This window comes from Parasteatoda tepidariorum, chromosome 10, assembly GCF_982258835.1.
Source record: "Parasteatoda tepidariorum strain Cologne lab strain chromosome 10, Ptep-v5.0, whole genome shotgun sequence".
Lineage (NCBI taxonomy): Eukaryota > Metazoa > Arthropoda > Arachnida > Araneae > Theridiidae > Parasteatoda > Parasteatoda tepidariorum.
This window is the reverse complement of record NC_141764.1, coordinates 75,996,632-76,016,934: the sequence shown is the minus strand read 5'-3', so window position 1 is coordinate 76,016,934 and position 20,303 is coordinate 75,996,632. Positions and strand designations below refer to the sequence as shown.

The window sequence follows — 20,303 nt, the reverse complement described above, 5'->3', positions numbered from 1 at the left end:
GCGATTATTTTAATGGGAAATAACCAAATCCGCAACCGTACCATTAACTTATAAAAATAGAAATGTCAACAATAGAACAAAGTGGTCCATTGCGAAAAAAATATCAAACTTTTTAATATCAACGGAAAATAACTTTTAATCGGTTGTAATTGTCAGCAAATTTAAACGAAAATATGGACTTACTGGGTTCTATTTTAAATTCTATGGAGAAGCCACCTTCAGCCTCTACCGAAAGAAATAAAATGATGCAAAGTGTGTTTTGCTTTTAATTTGTTAACAATAAAAATTATTTTCCACGCATTTTTAATTTTCATTAAATAAAAATTCGTCAAACTTTATATAAAATATCTTTTGGGAATTATCTACTATTCATTAAAAATCAATTAAGGTTTCTCATGAGAAAAATATAAATTTTCTTCTGAAGTGTAATTTGTAAGCAATTGCGCGTTTAATATTTAAAATTCAGTAATGTCCGAATAATGTAATTGTAACTACGAAACGGAAATATCCCCCGTGAAATTAAAAGCAAAGTTCATGGGTAGAGAATTATTTTAACTTAAATGTGCAATATTGTTGATTGACAAGCTCTCTGTAAGAACTTCAATCTTTGCGAAATCTGCAAGTGCAACCCTCTGACTAAAGTAGTTATTTTGAAAAAACAATGTATAAAAATTTCCTGAACAAGGATTTTATCACTGATTAAAGGGAATTTATTTAAATAAAAGACTCAAAATTAATGTATTTGAAGTTACCTTCGCAGGTAGGATTTCTTCCCTGAGATTTTTCTTATACTGAGACAAAATTTCTTTTACAATTTATTAATTAAGAGAAAAAAGATAGGAGAAGAATAACAATATAACATATTAAGCAGTTAAATAATTACCTAAATAGTACAACTTAGAACATTTAAAAATATGGATGAGTTTTCATCAGGGTTTAAAAAAACCCGGGGATTTTTGAAAAAACCCAACCCGCCTGGGTTTTATTGAAAAAACCCGGGGAAAATTGGGTTTTATTTGAAAAGACCCGGGGAAAATTGGGTTTTTTCATTTAGTGCTCATAAATTTCACTGTGAAAATATTTTTATTCATTAAATAGAGTTGTATAAGTAAACACTAAAATTTCATCTGACTTTTACCTGTATTAAAATTAAACTGGAATAAATATTTAATGGTCTTCCATGTTTTTATAATACGATTAATAGAAAGTGAAATTAAAATTACATATAATTATAAAGAGTATCAGTTACTTGCCCCTTTTTTCAAATATTTAGATAAATATATGCATTTTTAGATACATTTTAACTTTATAGTTTCAAAAGACAAATTAATCTTAAAATACATACACTAAAAAGTATATATAAAAAGTTATAGCTTATTTTTAAAATCAGAAAATAAAACTTTAAATTTGTTTATTGTTGTTTAATGTATCACTTAATAGAAATTTTTTTTTGTTTGCTTTCAATATTTTTAAACATGATTAAAGGAAACAAAATAAATTGTATTCAAATGAAATTTTAATAATATTTAAAAAATCTTATAAGTAATATTTTAATTTTTAATTGTGATAAACTTTCTCCAAATAGTTAAAAATTGTCAGCAGATGTTAAGAGTTAACTTAAAAAAAAGGTCCATTTTTTCCCTTATTATTATTATCATACAACAGATTCAAAGTGTCTACATTTCTCTCTTAGACACTTTTACGAGTTTTGTAGCTTTATCTATTCCTAATCTATTTCGAAGTTTACTCTGCACCAAACCGAAAGTTAAAAAGCGTCTTTCGATAGAGACAGAGGATGCTGGTGCTGAGTGCAAATAAAAAAGAATTGACAGAAACTTTGTGGAAGCAATGAATTTTATTTACTTATTTTTTTTTTTTTGCCATAATTTTCCACTATTTTTTGATGAAAACTGTTGAATAACAGTGTCAAGCATCATTGATTTTGGAAAGTATTCAAGATCGGAAATTTTGAATGCCATAACACGTGGCAGAAATTCTGGATGATGCTTAGAAAGACAGTTTTCTGCTACTTGGTCTTGTTCATCATTTAAAAATTGTCCCCTTGTTTAGAGATCCAGGATGCATATGCTAATAAATGATGTGGCTGAACAGCCTGATTGAATCTTTTTACAAAATGTTTATGGGGTTCTAATTCATGATAGTAAGTTATTTCATATTTCAACAGCTTCTGAAATTGAAATGTTTTCTGATTGAAGCTTTTTTAAAGCTTAAGAAACAATTGATATCTGCTTTTCCCAATTGATAGTTTATTGGTAAAGCCCAACATTATTTAATATTTTTGACATATTATTATTAGATTTATTTTGATGCTCAAGAACAATCCCTTCATATTTATGGTAATTATTGGCAAAAGTTTTTACGTGCTCTCAATATGAATTCCACCTAGTGTCATTGGGTCATCAAGTAGTTTTTTTCATTTGCCCATCCATGTGCTTGATGCACATTTCTAAAATATTTGTTAACTTCAACGATGTGTCCAATGATAGTATTAGGAGATACTTCTTTTTGAACCAAATAAAAACACAGAGCTCATTCTAGGCAGGGTAAACAGGGTGCAGAACCCTGCTGCCCTTTTAGTCAAAAGAATCCACCCTGTTGCCCCTGAAGTAAATTAGTGCCCTGATATAATAGACTCCATTCCCTTTTTGCTCTTTCTTTCCTCAATCCTTCTTTATTTTTCCAACTCTGCAATGGATTTCTTAAACTTTTGTTATTTTCAACTCTTTTTATTTAGTTTGTTGTTGCTGTCAATACATAGATTTATATGGGAAAGAAAAAATAGCCATCACACCCCCTTATTGCACTTGTCTTTGAAAGTTTGCAGTTACTTGCTCTATCATTAAATCATAATTATTATTAATCATTTTAATTATTAAATCATAACTACAGACACTTAAAAACATACATTTATTATTTTATTAATATATGCATGCATTTTAAATAAATTACTAAGCTAATTAGCTCAATATATATGTTAATTTATTAATAAAAATTAGTAATTAATGATTGCTTTGCTAGTTTTAGTAAAAAAAATAAAAAATTCTTTTACTAATTGACAATGTTTTTTAATAGAACGTGTAAAGCCCATCGAAAGAAATTATTGCCTTTTTAGAATAATAATGCCCTTTTTTTAAACTTTTACACCCTGCCCTTTTTTCTGCCTAGAATGAGCTCTGAAAAACACCAAGTGGGTTTTTTCAAAGTGGGCCCACTTGGGGAACCCTGGTTATATGTATTTTATATTAAGTTTAAATAACGCATTATCACTACCTATTTGAATCTTCTTTATTGTTAAGTGCATTACATTTCATAATTTTTTAAAATAGGAATTATAAAATATAAATGCAGTAATATAAAAGGAACAAGTTTATTAATCTTTTTGTTTTCACACACATTTATTTACTATATTTATTAAACATATGGATATTATCTATTATAAAATTATAATCTGTAAATATTTATAATCAGTAAAAACTAAAATTTCATCTGACTTGAGTTAAATAAAAGAACTGAAATAAATATTTAATGGTCTTACATGTTTTTATAATAAGGTTAATAGAAAGTGAAATTAAAACTATGTATAATTATAAAGAGTATCAGTTACTTGTCCCATTTGTTTTCAAATAATTAACCCTAGGAAAATGATTTCATTTTTAGATAAATAATTTTGAAAAGTAATAATAATAATTTTAAAGCCAGAAAATAAAACTGTTTAAATTTGTTAATGTATCACTTGGTAAAAAAAGAAAAAAATTGTTTTTTTTCAATTTTTTTAAACATATGAATTAAAAATAATAACCTGTTTATAAATATATAAAGCATGCAACTATATTTGAAAAATTGATCTTTTCAGAGTATATTATTTAAATTTTTATTTGATTTAATATCATTAAAATATTACTTTTTGAAAAAACCCACTTTAAGTTTTCAATAGTAGATACCTACTATAAAATTATATGAAGATTCAAGTTTTTTTTACTTTACTAATATTAAAAACTTAATCATATAAATCATGCAACTCAATTTGACAAATTTATGCTGCACTATAAATTATATAAAAGTAAATGCAAAACAATAAGTTTTAGTAAAAAAAAAATTTTTTTTTTGAAAAAACCCACTTATTGTTCCAAGTGGGTTTTTTCAAGGTGGGCCCGCCCAATAAAACCCGGGCGGGTTTTTTCAAAGTGGGCCCACTTGGCGAACCCTGGTTTTCATGCAAGTTTCTGCCTTCATATATCAGTTTTTATTTTAGGGTAAACAAAGCAATTTCCTTAAAATAACTAAATTGAATAAAAATACACGTCTTCTATAAATACTAAAATACTTAAAACTACCCCTCTATATATTAATTTTAACATTCTTATTTAGATTTCAAGTAAACTAAAAACTATTACACTTTTCTTACTTTTCAATAAAATTGTGTAGTGCTCAGCCATATAAATAAATTGCATACGAAGTGAAACCTAATTTTGATAGCCATGAACATTAACTCTTTAATTTAATATATAAAATATATATATATTATTCCCAATTATTCTTTTAAATACATTCAAGATACATTTATTTCAGAACATTTTTATTTCTAAAACAATATTTACAAATGTTTTTTTTTAATGAAATATGTACTAGTTTTAGAACTATACCCCACTCTGAGATAAAGTGGGTAAATCAAAGCATGTTCTTTTGAATGCATTGTAAGAAAACAATAAAATGAAATTGATAAGTTATGTTTCATATTTAATCTACATTAGGGGTGCTCAACCTGCGGCCCGCCAACCCTCAATGTGCGGCCCGCAGCAGCAATCTGAACAAAATGAAGAAAAAAATTAAATATTTGTTTTTGAAAAATAAAAAAAAAAATTCGGTAATTTAAATTTACACTTTTAAGTTTTTGACGCACCCAATCTCAATCAATGTAGTTTTTTGATGGTAAACGCTACGAATTTCAGCATAGTTTTAAAAATCCCAATATTATTAATACATCATTATTACGATTTACGAATTTTAATTACAACTTTTGACGCTTTTCGTATGTGCCGATTCCAATGAATTTTCGGTAGTTAATGCTACCCATTTTCAAGTAGTTTCTGAAATAGCGATTTTTGAAAGTTATGAAACGCTTTATTTGTGCAAACTTCATGGAAAATCTAAAGGACTTTAGATCCTATTTTCAACAGTTATTGCTGCACATTTCCGCCCGTTTTTTAAAACTTTGATATTTTAGCACGATATTATTACGAATCGCGAGTAAAGAAACGCTCATTTAGATAACCATTTTTTGACATGGCTTATTTGTAACGATTTTATCGCAAATCAAATTATTTTTCTATCGTTATTTTAGAAATTATTACTACCCATTTCTACAAGGTTTTGAAAGTACCGATATTTTTTTATACCCTATTGCAGCATTTTAATTTCAAATCCCGCATTTTATTGTTTTAGTAGTTATTATGTTTTCCCCGTGATTGCACATTATGATATTTTTAATACTATGTTTTGAATCGCGCATTAAAATAATTATTTTTTACGTGCTCTGTTTGTGCCGATTTTATCATTTGCGTTGTACTGATTTTAACACGCATTTTTTAAGAGGTTTTTCGAGCGGGTTTTTTCTTTCCCGTTATTGCTGCATTTTTATTTGTGATTTAGAATATACCTGATATTTTCACACAATATTACAACTCGTGAAATTCGATTCAGTTTTATTTTTTTTTCATAACTTAAAAAGTAATTGCGTATCTTAGCCAAATCAACACCTTCCCAGGAAAAAAAAAAAAAACGAGGTGTGCTTATATTAAATGCGGTCCGTTTTGCAAAAAAAATAATAATTCAAAACACGGCATAATTCTTTAGTCCCATGAACACGTGCAAGTTTAACAACACACATCGAACCTATTCTTTTTGTTGTCACATGTAATTTAAGAGTCATACATCGTAATTTGTATTTACGCTATCTGAAAATTGCGCATCGCATTTCGTATTAACATTAATGAGATTTAAAAATAATCCTTCGTATTTACGGGATTTAAAATCACATATCGTGATTCGTGTTCTGGCGTTTAAAATATCATCCTTTGCGACTTTTCTCGCAATTCATATGCATGCGTTTTAGAATCCATATATCGCAATTCATATTCATGCATTTTAAAAATCAAGTGTTGTGAGTAGTCCTTTCGCAATTTAAAAGCCACACGATTGGTATTCACGCGATTTGAAAAACAACCATCCAGTTTTTTATTTACGCAATTTAAAAATCACACGTGGCAATTCGTATTCAAGTAATTAAAAAATAACACATCGCTATTTGTATTTCCGCAATTTGAAAACCCAGAAAGGAAGAACACCATCAAGGACAAATTCCAAAACTGATTATGTTATTTGCTCTAAGTTTAATACTACCCACAACAACAGCTTCTGTCGAAAGACTGTTTTCCAGAATGAATTTGGCCTGTTCAAAATTAAAGAGTAGTCTTTAAATACAATCATTACATTTTCATTTAATGGCTCAAATAATATCACATGATCAAGTAGATAAAATTATCACAATATTCAAAAATTTTTCAAATCATTACATTTCATTTCATTACAATCATTACATTTTCATTTAATGGCTCAAATAATATCACATGATCAAGTAGATAAAATTATCACAATATTCAAAAATTTTTCAAATTACAGTATAACCATTAAGAAATTTTTTAAACCATTTTCTACCTTCATGGAGCATTTTATATCATTTATGATTATATGCTGGGAAATGATTTGTATATCATTAAATTTTAACTGTATAAAAAATTTAATCAAGATAAGTTTCGTAAAGTAATGTAAATTTTATTGATTGTTAATTGATTGTGTATTAATTGTAAATAGTAAGTGTCATGTTAAAAATATATTCGTCATAAAAAGTTGTAAACAAGTATCTTAATAGTTTTTTATTGTTAAGGAATATAGTTCCTTAAAATTTAATGTGTTTTCTTTCTTTCTTTTTCTTCCCTCTCTCAGCCTCTTATTATTAATTTAAAATGAAAATGTCTGAAAGTTAAAGTACATTCCCTAATAAATGTTAAATCTTACTTTACACTTAAGGGGTTTTGTTTCAGTTTTAATCATTTTTAACCCTATAAACTTTCTTTAAATCAAAGTATTTAACTTGAATTTATATTAATAACTAGAATATTTATTTATTTCAAATTTAATTCTATGAAGAAAAAAAATTAAGGTTGAAATTTATGTTTAAATGGACTTTTGTATTTTGTAATGTGATTAAAAAAATTTCAATTTTTCCATAGTTTTTTAATTATTTCAATTTATCTAAATTTTTTCTGATAAATTGATTCTGATTTTCGAATTCTGTTTTCCTTCTTAAGTAATCAGTTTTGCATTTTCTAATTTTAAATGTTTTAAAGTATTGTATTTTCTGCAAAGAGATTACAAGGTTAACCGACAAAAAGAATTTAGTGTTATATAAACAATGATGTTTATATAACAATCACCACCAACAATTGCTTTCAATATGTCAGTCTAAACACTTTGGCATGCGGCCCTTCATTGGTCAATCTGCTGTGCATGTGGCCCTACACTGAAAAAGGTTGTGCACCCCTAATCTACATGAATCGAATGTGCATGAAAGGCATCTACATTTTTGCCGGAAGTCAACAAAACTTGGTAATGATTTCAGCATAGATTACGATATAAAAATATTCCCAATGTAGTTATAGGAACACTTTTTTTAAAAATAATAATCAGTGTGTAGTTTTAAACCAAACATTTGCATGGGAGGAGATTTTTCCATAACGTAATCTAACATATCAACTACAATCATGGAATGGATTTTAAACTTACAATTAAAAAAAAAAAAAAAAAAACAGGCAGAAGTTTGCTTGTGAGTGGCTACAAGTTATACCCTTCGTGTTGGTCCACTTCTGTGATTTTTTTTATTTTGATTTTCTCACAGACGGCTGCTCAGAAATTGTTAATTATCTTCCCTGGGAAGCTAACTTCATTTCTTTTCAACAGATTTGGAGTTCCTACCCTCAAAATATAAGGGGTAGTGGCAGTTTGGTCATTAGAGTGGTCCAATGTTTTGACTCTTAATGTTAAAAATACTTTTTGCGGATTTTGCTATATCTCAAGAACTTTTTATTAAGCGAATTGAAACATTTTTGCATACAATTTCAAAATTCTTTTATCCCAAGATAATTCCCAGCAAAAAATAATTTTTAATAATTATTTTTTTTTAATAATGTTGAAAAAATTTGGGATTGTGAGGTATAAAATTTTTTAAAGTATGTCATTTTAATTTGCAAAATACAAAATTGGATGAATATATAGTTTTAAAAAATATTGTAGATTTAAAATTTGATTTCTCAGGAACTATTTGCCTCATTTTGCTCAAATTTGGTACTTTGAAGTTTAAAATTAAGTACTTCAGAGTGATGTGAACCTTACAATTTAAAATTTTTTTGACTATTATTTAATAAAATTTTTATTATTATTATTTATCTGTTATTTAATAATTATTAAAAATTATTTTTTGTATGGAATGATCATTCCGCAAATGTTATTTACAAATGTGAGCGAAACTTTTCAATTGTTTTAAAAAGTTTGCTTAGATTTGTTTATTTTTTTGCACACTGTATATGTATGGTTGTTATAAAGGAAAGTGCTTTAATGGAAGGCATACTAAAGAACTTCTTAAATAATCTGAAATGTTTTCTGAAACAAATTTATAATTATGAAGTCACAAAAAAGTGTCTGAAATATTTTTTTTAGAAAAAATCCCATGCCCCTAAATGACTATGTTGACTTGCCTTTCCTTGTCAAGATGCATACATTCTAGTCAGTACAGAGCATGGGTGCAAGTCTTCCGTCCCCATGACGGATTTCCGTCTTTCGAAAATGTCCTAGTAACGGAAGAAAGACGGAAACAAGACTGACTCGAAGACAGAAATCGAAATTTTTTTTCTTTTCTGTCCTTAAAAATATTTTTTAGGCCTGCGTTATTGGTCTACTTTCTTATGTCCTGTTGTTATTTTATCAAAAGACAGATGAATAAATATTTTTTGTGCAGTATTTAAACTTGATATATTATGGTAAAGCTTTCTTAGATGGTTTGCATATGTCGGGCTATTGTGTATGTTAGGTATTTCAGTCAAAAAAATTTCAGTCTTGGCCTTTTTTCCAACTTGCACCCATGGTACAGAGATTCAGTACTCTTGAAAAATATTTAAGTTTATGCTAATTTTAGTATTTGCAATGGAAAGTAAATTTTCTGCTATAGTAAATGTTCTATATACTGTTGTCAAATTAATTATTTTTGTTTATTAGTGTTCTTTTATTTAATTTAGAACAAAAGAAAATAATGGAAAAACAACAAGCTGCACAGAAGGCAAAGCTGAACAGTTTTAGAGAGAAGGTAAATTTACTAATCTACTCTTTGCTATTGTAATATGTATTTCATGCTGTCTTTAATTCTATGTTATTGCATTTTATTTTATATTGTAATCTAATATACATTTTAATAGCTGGAAACTATACTCTAACACTCAAAGTTATTGCAGATGCACTATAGTATGACAAATCTCAAAAAATTGAAAAGTAAGACAAATAAAATTCTCCCGTCAGATCCATTTTTAATTTCAAAACAATCTGTTGGTAGGAGTCGATTAATTTCCATGATAATCCCCTTCATTCTCAAAATAGATTCAAAATATGATGAAGAAAAAGTTGGAAGTAGTTTATTACCTATAGTTTATTTTTAAGTTGCAGAGTTTTCTCAGTATTTTATCCATATCTGTGTTTTTAAATAAATAAAAAAATGGCTCAGCTGCTTCTTGCATTGTCTAAAGGGAGAAAGTGTTAAATAGGTTAGGAGTTGTACACTAAACCACTGGTTTAATGCAAACAAATTATGTATGCTCTCTGAAATAAACAAAATACTACTCTGCTCATTTATAATAAAAGTTGTATCATAATGCAGGGTTTTTTTTCATATCTGGAAGCAGATTTTTTTAAAAATCATATTAATGTTTTGTTTACTCTTAATTGTGTCACAGATTTGTTGGTATTTGGAATCAACAGGGTGGCCACCCACCTGGAAAACCTTGAAAATCTGGAATTATCAGAGAATTTTTTTTATACTGGAAAAAACCTGGAAATATCAGGGAAATTTGGATAAAAACCTGGAAAAATCAAGGAATTTTAAAGAAAAGCTGGAAATTTTTTCTTTTATCATTTTTTTAATTTCACCAATTTAAATTATTTACTAATTTTCTTAATTTAAATTATTTCATCCATTATACCCAGTTTTTTTTAAACGGAAATGTATCGCCAAACAGTTGAAATATCATCAACTTAGCGATACTTTGCTTGCATCAAAATTTGCTCCATTAGAGCTCTGTTAAACTAGAATGCCACATAAAATTCTGCCACGGTAGCTAAACGAATGTAGAAACCTTTGACTGCTATGGGACTGTGCAATTTAGGAAAGATTCTGGTGGAGGTGGAAAAAAGGATTAGGAAATTAGCTTCTGTTTTTAAATTCTGTCCTTGGGCTGAATCCATTTATGGCTAAAGTTTGTTCCGATGCTTTGGTGGTAATTTTTTTTTCTATTTTGACAAAATGTTTTTGTATTTTTAACTTTATGAAATTCTCCAAAAATTAGTTGGTTATAATTTAATAATAATAGACTTTATAGTGCACCCTTTTTCTCAGAGCTTTTCTACTCCCATTCAAAGAAATCTATGAATTATTTTTTCTCAGCAAACCAACCAATCACATTTTTTTACAATCGCTAACAGCAATGTTTGTCGACAAATCTTTACAATTGTTGCATTAATGATTTTTCATTAAAAATTTTGTACCAAAACATTAAAAATTAAATAAAAAATCTAGCCAAATTGTCAAAATAAATTATTTTTTTCAAGATGATATGTTAAAAAAATAATATTTTTAATAAAATATTTCATAATACCGACACTTTTCTTATGCACATCCTACACTTTATAAGAAAAAAGAAACAAAAACCTGGAAATTTTAAGATTTTTATCTGGAAAATCAGGGAAATTTGAAATCTGATGTAAGTGGCCACCCTGAATAAATTAAATTTTCTTAGGCTTTTTAGTTAATGAGTTGGGCTCTTCAATAGCAATGCATTAGGTATTCAACTCACTTTCAGGTTAGCAAGTGCTCTTAGATCGTAAAGCATTTTTTTAAATAATAAACTATTCGAAGGGAATACTGATTCATTTTCTTTGTATGCATTTGAAATTGTTTTTATTATATTTTATATTTCTAGCAGAAACTATATTCTAGTTTTATTTGATAAGTGTAAATTGAATTTATTAATTCATTTTTAGTAAATAACTTATTTGAAATATATTATTGTTTGAAAAAAATTTTCTTTGCATAGATAGAAAAAGAAATAAATGAATTTATTCAAGATTCCCAGAAACAAAAGCACAAGTTTGCACCGATGGACAAAGTATATCGTAATATTGTGTAGGTATAATTTTTTAATTTATTTAACATATTTGCTAGTTTATTTACGTCTCATAAGAGCTACACAATGGGCTATTGGTGATGGTCTGGGAAACATCCCTGAGGATGATCTGAAGGCATGTCTTAACAATTTTGATCTGCTACTGAGGGAATGGCATCCATGCTTCTGTAGCCAGCATACCTGCGGGTGAAGTCAAGCACTTAACAGTAGAACGGTTTAACGACAACCGATACTGCTCACCCTTGGCAGCATTCTACCTATCTGTTAAGATAAAATAGATCAGGTGTTAAAAATTTGCAGAAAGCTGGTTGCCAGAAAAACTTGGCAGATTAAGGATACCCAATAAAAATTATGAATATTATCTTGTCAGATATTAGTTATATAAAACCATTTATCTCAGGTACATAATATTATAAAAATAGAAATTCCTTTTGATTTAATGTTTTACTAAACATTGTTCTCTGTAAATTTAATATGCACAGATATAAATATATATATAAATTCAAAGTAATATCTCTAACTTTATATACAGGGTAGTTCAAAACTATGTGTCAAAAGCGTAAGAGGGTACAAAAATCAGCAGATTTTGTACTGGAATGTAGATGTAGAAATACAGAGTTTAAGTGCTAGCTGAGAAAGCAGTATTAATCAAAGTAATGTAAACAGTTAAACATAATAAATAATTAAACAGTTCACAATCAAATAATAGTTTACAGTATCTTCTTGAAAGAGCAGATAGGGCGAGCCGCCTTCCTAAAAGCGCTTAGGGGGAACACTGCATGGCATTGAAGAATTTATAGAATGAATCATTTTAATGTACAATTCGATTTTCATTTTTTAACATTCCAATTTTCTTGTCTGAGATTTTGTCATGATGTGAATTAAATAAGATATTATGCTACCATATATATTGGTGTATAAGTTGACCTATTTTTCTCAATAATTTTCATTGTGTTGTATTTTTTGAAATACTCTTGTATGAATTATTTTAACTTTTTTTATTCTTAATTTTATGAATTGAAATTAAAAGTATTGAGTCTAAAAAAAACTTTATATGTATAGAAATATGATGAGAGAAAATGCAAGATTAAATGCATATAACATTTTAAAAATATTCCTTGAAAAGGTAAATTGTTGTAGAGTTATTCATATCTATCTCATTATTTATAATGCATCAATATTTCATGATCAATGGAATATCCGACTTAGTCTGTATGTGTCAACCTTTTTTTTTTTGTAAAATTTTGGAGGTTTGAAAAGTAGGCTTATGCACTGGTACATACAGTATTAACGTAAAAACTAGATTTCTTAAGAATGGCTTCATATGTAATAGTTGTTGCATTTTCCTTATTAATGCGATATATTTTAAACTATTATAAATGTTAGAATTCTGTTTTACAGACATGATGTAGCTGATATTGCTGGTTTATGTGCCTTTGCTTTTGGTGAAGAAGAAGTAGATAGATATGTAATGATATTTAAAAAGGTAAATCGATACATCATATACCAGAAAATGTTTTTTATTTTTTCAAGCAGTTTATTTAAAGTTTGTATCTAAATTGTTACTTTATCGTCAAACTTCTATTACTTGAACTAATTTTATAATTCTGTTAAAAAATAACAGCTTGAGAGTAAAAATTTCTTTTCCTTGTCTATGTTCATCACCATTTCTTTTATTCTGGTCATTTGTGAAAAGAAATTTTTGCCCCAGGATATCAAATTTCATTTTTGTAAGTCAATTTTTAAGCCAATTTAGTTAATACCAAAAAATAAATCATGCAAATCTAGCAAGGTTGGCATAATTTTTAATGTTTAAGCACATTAAGAACATTTTTAAACTTGCTGAAAACTGATAAAAGAAATTCATCTAAAGCATGCATGTTCAAAATTTTATACATTTCTATCCAATACTTCTTAAAATATACAAATTTAAAGTAGCTAAAGCAGAAGAAAAAGAAAAAAACGAGCATAAAGCTTAAACAAAGTAATAAAATTACAGGAATTTAAATCCTATAGTTGTGGTTCTATAAACAAGAATCTTTTTCAGTTTCTCAATACCATTCATCATGTTGGTATTTAGACTGTTAGAAAGGCTCTTGTTTATAAAACCAAAACTATAGCATGCCCATTTCTGTACTTCATTTGTGCTTTATGCCCTTTGTATTTTTACTTTGGTCTACATAGCACGAAATATACCCTATCCATTTTAAAAAGTAGTATCCAAAGTAGCTACTTAGCTGTGAAATTTTTCAAAGATAAAACTGCATTGAAAGATTGATATGATGATGATTTTTGCTGCTTTTGAAATTCATTTTACTTTCAACTACTGTTATATAACTTTCACTCTAATTAAAATAAAAAGTTCCTATTTGCGACATTTAAAGCATACAGTTTTTCAAAACAAATAATAAAAGATAAATTTTTTGATTTTTGAGGTCCGTGTCCCCTTGAGTAATTAAACTGATTCTTGTCCTAAACTAGTGAGTTATCTTGATTGTGGTTTAATATTAATAATAATTGATTTTTCATACTTATTGATTTGAGAAAGAGAATAATAAATAAAAAAATTTTCTTTTTTGGCTGAAATATTTTTTTCCCTTTAAAAATGTTTTTTTTTTCTAGGAGCATGCACCATCTGATGAAGAATTAGCTGCATATCGTAAAGGGGTAGAATATGATCCCCAGAAGGCTAAAGAGCTTGCTTTGCAAAAGGTATTAATAACTGAATATAATTTGACTTTTAAATGAAAACTATGTTGTTGCTTTTTTATTTTGACACAAAGACAGGTCTAACTAACTAATGAGCAATTTTGATTTTCTCTCTATGTTAAAAAATTATAAGGACCACTGTTGCTGTTTCGAATGTACAATTTAATGTTATTTTGCAGCGTAGACAATATGAGACTTTGAAATTATAAATTCCGAAGTTGTGTAGTAAAAAGAATGAGAAATTTGTTGGGTTAAAAAAAATATATAATAAGATTCTATTTTTAGCTCAAGATTGCAGATTTATTACTTTTTGAAATTTACAGTTACTGAATGAGCCATTTTTAATTGTAATTTTTTTTTCTTTTTGAAATTCTTATTTGTTTGAAAGTTATAGCAATTTTAGGCTTTCTTTTTTTTTTAAATTTTCACTTTTTTTTGCTTTAAATAATTATTATTTATCTATTGTGGAAAAACATGCATCTCTCTAGAGATATTCATTTCATAAGTTTGTACTTGCCTTGATGTCATAAGTAACAAAAATTGAATAAATAAAATTTAAGAAAATAAGAGAAAGATGTTAGATGCTGCTAGATATAAATCACAACATTTATGTCAAAATTTTTATAAATATAAAGACTGGTGAGGTATTTATCTAAAATTTATAATAATTATATATTTACAAATAAATAAAAAAAAAGTTGTTTTTTTTTAAAAATATTTATTATTGAAAAAAACAAACAATTATACCTAATCTTATACCGTTTGTGTCTGATGAGTGTTAAGCATGATCATGCGTGTGTATTGAATGGTTCTTATTTTTGTATTACATCAAACAATGTTTTAGTAAAATCTGTCCTGTAGCTCTGGAGATAATCAACTGTATGTAAATCATCTTTTTATGCATCAGTGTAAATTCTTTTTCTGTGCAGTAGTAACATATACAAAATCATCCTAATTTTGTTTTATTACTAAATTATGTTTAAATTTAGAACTTTTATTAACTTACAATGAAATTTAATAAATTCATTGAACTTGGTAAAAATGTACTTGCATCTGATAAATTTAGCTAGATTTTAAGTTGTCGATTTTTCATTATCAAAATAAAATAATTATCATCAATATCATTTCATGTAGCCTACTTTTACTACTTTTTTATACTAGTGACTATTTGGATGGTTTTCATTTAATATAATTTAATTTTAGTATTTTTTATTTTTTTATTTCATGAGCAACTACTCTTGTTTGTTTATACTGTAATGAATCATTTCAGGAGAAAGAAAGACTCCAAGAACTTGAGGAAAGCAAAACAAGAAAGCAACAAGCTGAACCTGTAAATAATTATGCTGCTAAATATGAAAAATTAGTAGGCTCAGATGCTGGAATTGCTGCAGCAAAAATAGCCACCCCAAATAAACAATTTGGATTCGGTAAGGCTTTTTTAAAAATATATTTTTGTATTAGCTGTCATTCTGTAATAATAAATGTTGCACGCTTATATATTTTTATATATTAAAAAAAGAAAACATTTCCGTAAAATTGAGAGATCAAATTTTAAATTTTAGACTTGCTTTAAATTTGTTTTCAAATTTTGTAATTTGCAAAATAATATAAAATTTTTTAAAGTGATAAAAAAAACTTTTTATTCCTTACAATTTAAAATTTTTAGACTTTAATAAAATGTTAAATAATTATTAAAAATTATTTTTTGCATGGAATTATCTTTGGATGAAAGAATTTTTAAATTGTGTGCAAATTTTTTTTATTCACTTAAAAAATTCCCAAGACTAGACAAAATATGCAAAGCGGTGAAATTAACATTTAGAGGTTCAAACTTATGATCACTCTCCTGACCCAACTATAAGTATAGTTTGTTCACCAAGAGTTGGCACTTCCACCTCCTTGGACCTAGAGTTCATTTCAGCGTGAGAGTAAGAAGAGAAACATCTCTGGGCTTGAAATTGAGACAACCCTTAATGTGTGCCAAATGCAAACAGTGAATTCTTTTTTGTTAGATAAATAAATGCTTAAAGTTTTTTTTTCTATTTCAATTGATTAAATGACGTAAAAAAAAGGGTATAGGTTCGATCTTTGTCAGTCGTCTAAGAGGACGATCTCATGCATTCAACTTATGTAGGTGACGTCATGGTCTGCAGGGATTGGTTAGTTTCTTTTCATTCGCTGTTGGTCTTTCTCACGTGGATCATGACGTCATCCGTTATCTGTTTAAAGAGTATTTAAGCTTCTGTTGAAGCCGATAATTTTGCATTCTTCCCTTTCATTACGTTACTCATTTATCACTCTGTTTGTGAGAGTATGATGCCTGTTTAATATGTTTTTAAAATTAATTGCTATAAAAACTTCGTTTTTTATTTGTTTTGTTGACAAACAGATACAATGATATTCTGCTATTATCTCGGATGTCATGGTTATGGGCCATGTTTTAGGCATAACCGGGATTCATATTCTACCGTCCTGAATATCAGATTTGCATTAGCCTGGATTTAGCCGAGTCATTGTCAACTTCAAATGGAGAAGCTTAAAAAAAAGAGAGAGAGAGAGATAGAGATTACATGTTGCCAGACATAAATCTTAACATTTATTGTGAAATTTTTAAAACTTAATCTTATGCAATAAAAACCGTTCCCTACTTGAATTGTTTTAAGTCTCGTCAATGTATAAAATTACTTCTAATTTATTTATTCCTCTTGAATCACACAATCTGTATTAAGTTACTTTTTTTCCAATTAGAGATAATTAATTTTCAAATCCAGGTAATCGTCTCTTTCGTTTCCATTAGCATCTTAACAAAATGTTCTTACATAAAGCTATGATAGTTATATATTTTAAAAACAATAAAAAAATTTTGTGGAAAATATGAAACAATGATGAATTAAGAAGCAATTACCAGGGCTGATGAACGAGTCACGAAAGGGTGTAGCTTCCTCAACTTATAAAAGATTATTGAATGTGTGCTTATAAAATAAAAATCTTGTGAGAAAAAATTTTCTATAGCAATGGATAAATAATCAATATTTAAAGCAAAAAGCTGGGGGGAAATATCGAATAAAAACACTTAAAATTGCAATAACTTTCAAAGAAATTGGAATTTTAAAACAAAATTTATGTTATGTTTAGAAATAAAAATGGCTCTTTTCATGTCAAATTTTAACTCAGTAGTTTTATTTTAGAAAGCTACAAATTGATCAAATACGGGTTTTTTTCCTGCACGTTTAACGCTTAGTAATTCTTGAAAGTTAAAGTTTTTATTCCGCCTTATTCCCTATATTTTATTTCACACCACATTGTAATTTCACATTTTTAAATCTTATAGTTTTTGAACAGCAAAGCATGATGTAACGTAAAAAAGAGGGTACAAAAATTTGTGAAAGAAGCATTCTAAATTGGAGTAACTTTTGAACAAATTTGAATTTAAAAAATAAGCTGAACTTAACAAAACTAACATAACAAAGTTCATAAACAAAACTAGACTTTTCAGTACGCAAATTTAAACTTTGTAATTTCCTTCCTGTGGTCTGCAAAGCAGCCTGTATGATATTTTTTATGTCAAGATTAACAATAATTAATTCTCTATTATTAATAATTTTATTCCATCGTATTCCTTATACATTTTTCTACAATTATTCGTAATTTCAAGTTTCTAAATCTAATATTTTTTCACAGCAAAACAAAATGTAATATTAAGCTGAATACCAACATCAGCCCTTGCAGTTTTTTAATAGAAAAAAATCCATTGAAAAACCTCTATTAATAATAAAAAATTTGTGAGCAACCTCATTCCATATATTTTGCTTTTTCAGTCTCTTTATTTTTATTCTCATATACACTAAATCTTGAAGTGTTTTCTTTTTCTATTAAAAATATTTATTTTGTTTTAGTTAATAGTGAACAGAAAAAAGACAAGAGGTCAATCGAACAAACTTTAGCTGACATACAAGCAAAAAAGAAACTGAAAAAAAGTAATGAAGACAAAGAAACCCCAAACAAAGATGACTAGCTGCTTAATTATTCTCCTAAAGATCAATTAAACTTTTATTCTCTTGTTACATCATGTCTTAAGATGTAGATAGGACAACTATGCTGTTCCTTTCGAAAAAGTTCCAAATCGCATTAATTTTTTTGACTGTCGCCAAACTCATTGTAGATACAACATACTTACACCTTATTACACAGAGCAATTGAGATTTAGTGAGACTCTTGTATCCTGTACCTGATTGTATTAAATGTGACTGTTGAGACTTAATACAAATTGCTCACTGGAATGTTTGTGATGAAGGTTACAAATAAATTATTTATTGTGTTATTCTGCAACTGTCGATTAAATTTGTGTGCCCTGCTATTTTTAGCTCTTATGAAATATGAAAATTAGATTAGCATAATAAAATGTTAATCTCAGAATATTTGTTATGTGAGCACAGGTGAGGCTTATAACTCAAAGTGTGCTTTTAACTATTATCTGTTTTAGCCGCTGATCAAAAGAAAAATATTTAAAATAAATACCTAAAAACCTTGACAATAAAAATATACTTTATTTGCTGGCTTAGAAAAGTATTTACTTTTAAAATAAGGCTGATTTGGGAAGTTGTGGATTTCTTTTTTCTGGTTGATATGGTGCAGTGTGGTCTATGACCAAGAGTGATTGCACCAGACAGGGAGAAGGGGCTAACCACTCCATCCAGAAAAAAAACAAGCCCTGTTACGTAGTCAGGTCATTGAAAAAAAGAAATCATTAAAACTACAATATTTTTCTAATGTAATACAGACACGTGATTGCTGAAGAAGAAATTGGCTAAAAAATTTTCCCCTTAATTTTTTAGTGCTTGATGTTTAATTTTGTTTTAAATAAAAAGTTAATAAATAAAATAATCATTTTTGTGCACAAAAGTAACATTTAAATTTAATGAGAAAAAGAAAAAATGTTTTGTTCAAGAAAAGAACCTATACATTGAAAAAAATTTCATATTCCTCCTTTTTTGTACTTTACAGAAAAAATATTAAAACCTTGAAATTTACAGTGATAATTGAAAAAAGATTGATGATAATACCACATGTATGTACAATGAAATCGCACATGTTAGAAAAGTTTTAATTAAATGTATGTTTTAGATTAAAATGTAATAAATAATGTCGTATTGAAAAAAGTCTCACATATTCAAAGTTTATCTGAAGTTGTGTTCTTCTCTAACAAATCTGCTTAAAAAAAGGCTCTGGTAAGGGGAGGATGTATGTCTCAGTAACAAAATTTTGCGTAAGTAACGAAAATTTAAATTTTAGATTAGTGGAACTCTGAGAAAATTTTGGCGGAATATAAATTATTGATTCGCAGATCAAAGGTCTTAAGATTCCAAAACTTTCACAATTCACACAGTAAATTCAAGGATTACTCCTATTGTTTACCTAACATTTTAAATCTTGTGTAATATAAATAGATCACTTACTGCAGTTTCCTTTGTAATGAGAACCCTCCACTTTCATTTTGAAAATAGTTCTTTGTCAAACCACTGCAGTTCAAATTCTCATATCAATTGTAAGAAGCAAAGATTGGTGTTTTAATTCCAATGGCAGCATAATTGCACTTGGTGAAGCAGAGCGGCAATTATTTTCTTCTTAACCATTACGCTTCGTATGATTCAGCATTGCATATTTTTTCAGGATCAGTTTAACTGCAGCTTTTTCTCATTGTGAGGCATTTTTCATTGGCTTATAAACTGGTTTGTATACTTGAAGTTATATTACATGCTTTTGTGATACAACTGGTTAAAAGAAATATCCCAAAATTACTTGTGAGAATTGGTAAACTTAAACAGGGTTTCTCCCTAGATTTATTCTTAAAAACCTTGTCAAATATGAAATCAAAACAGGGAAACTTAATAATTAATTGCATAAATATCAATTTTGGGTTCTCAAATTGGAAATTTGAGAGGAAAAAACCAAAATTAATTTTGGAATCTTACACATCACTATTGAGGAAGGTTGATTGATTGATTGAATGTAGGGTTTAATGGCACAGAGTCCAAAAAAGGACATGCTGCGCCAAACAAACGGTTTTAAAAT

At 27.6% G+C, this 20,303-nt stretch overlaps 1 protein-coding gene across 3 annotated transcripts; it reads left to right on the top strand.

Moving 5' to 3' along the window:
* Positions 1-21: 21 nt before the first annotated feature.
* On the top strand, positions 22-18,560 carry LOC107438597 (sperm-associated antigen 7 homolog). Of its 3 annotated transcripts, none has more exons than XM_016050952.4 (7): positions 22-252; positions 9,369-9,436; positions 11,433-11,521; positions 12,924-13,008; positions 14,145-14,234; positions 15,502-15,658; positions 18,128-18,560. In XM_016050952.4, the coding sequence occupies exons 1-7, from the start codon at positions 174-176 to the stop codon at positions 18,244-18,246; spliced, it is 687 nt and encodes a 228-aa protein (XP_015906438.2). In that variant the 5' UTR covers positions 22-173; the 3' UTR covers positions 18,247-18,560. The 3 variants fall into 3 exon arrangements, with proteins under 3 accessions (XP_015906438.2, XP_042899584.2, XP_071040234.2); XM_043043650.3 differs by lacking the exon at positions 18,128-18,560 and adding an exon at positions 16,621-16,884 and having other exon boundaries at positions 40-252; XM_071184133.2 differs by having other exon boundaries at positions 234-760.
* The last annotated feature ends 1,743 nt before the right edge of the window (positions 18,561-20,303 follow it).

Coding starts and splice junctions, on each gene's coding strand:
- LOC107438597 (XM_016050952.4), top strand. CDS start 174: ATGGACTTACTGGGTTCTATTTTAAATTCTATGGAGAAGCCACCTTCA. Junction 9,437..11,432: donor TGAACAGTTTTAGAGAGAAG/GTAAATTTACTA, acceptor TTCTTTGCATAG/ATAGAAAAAGAAATAAATGA. Junction 11,522..12,923: donor AAAGTATATCGTAATATTGT/GTAGGTATAATT, acceptor TCTGTTTTACAG/ACATGATGTAGCTGATATTG.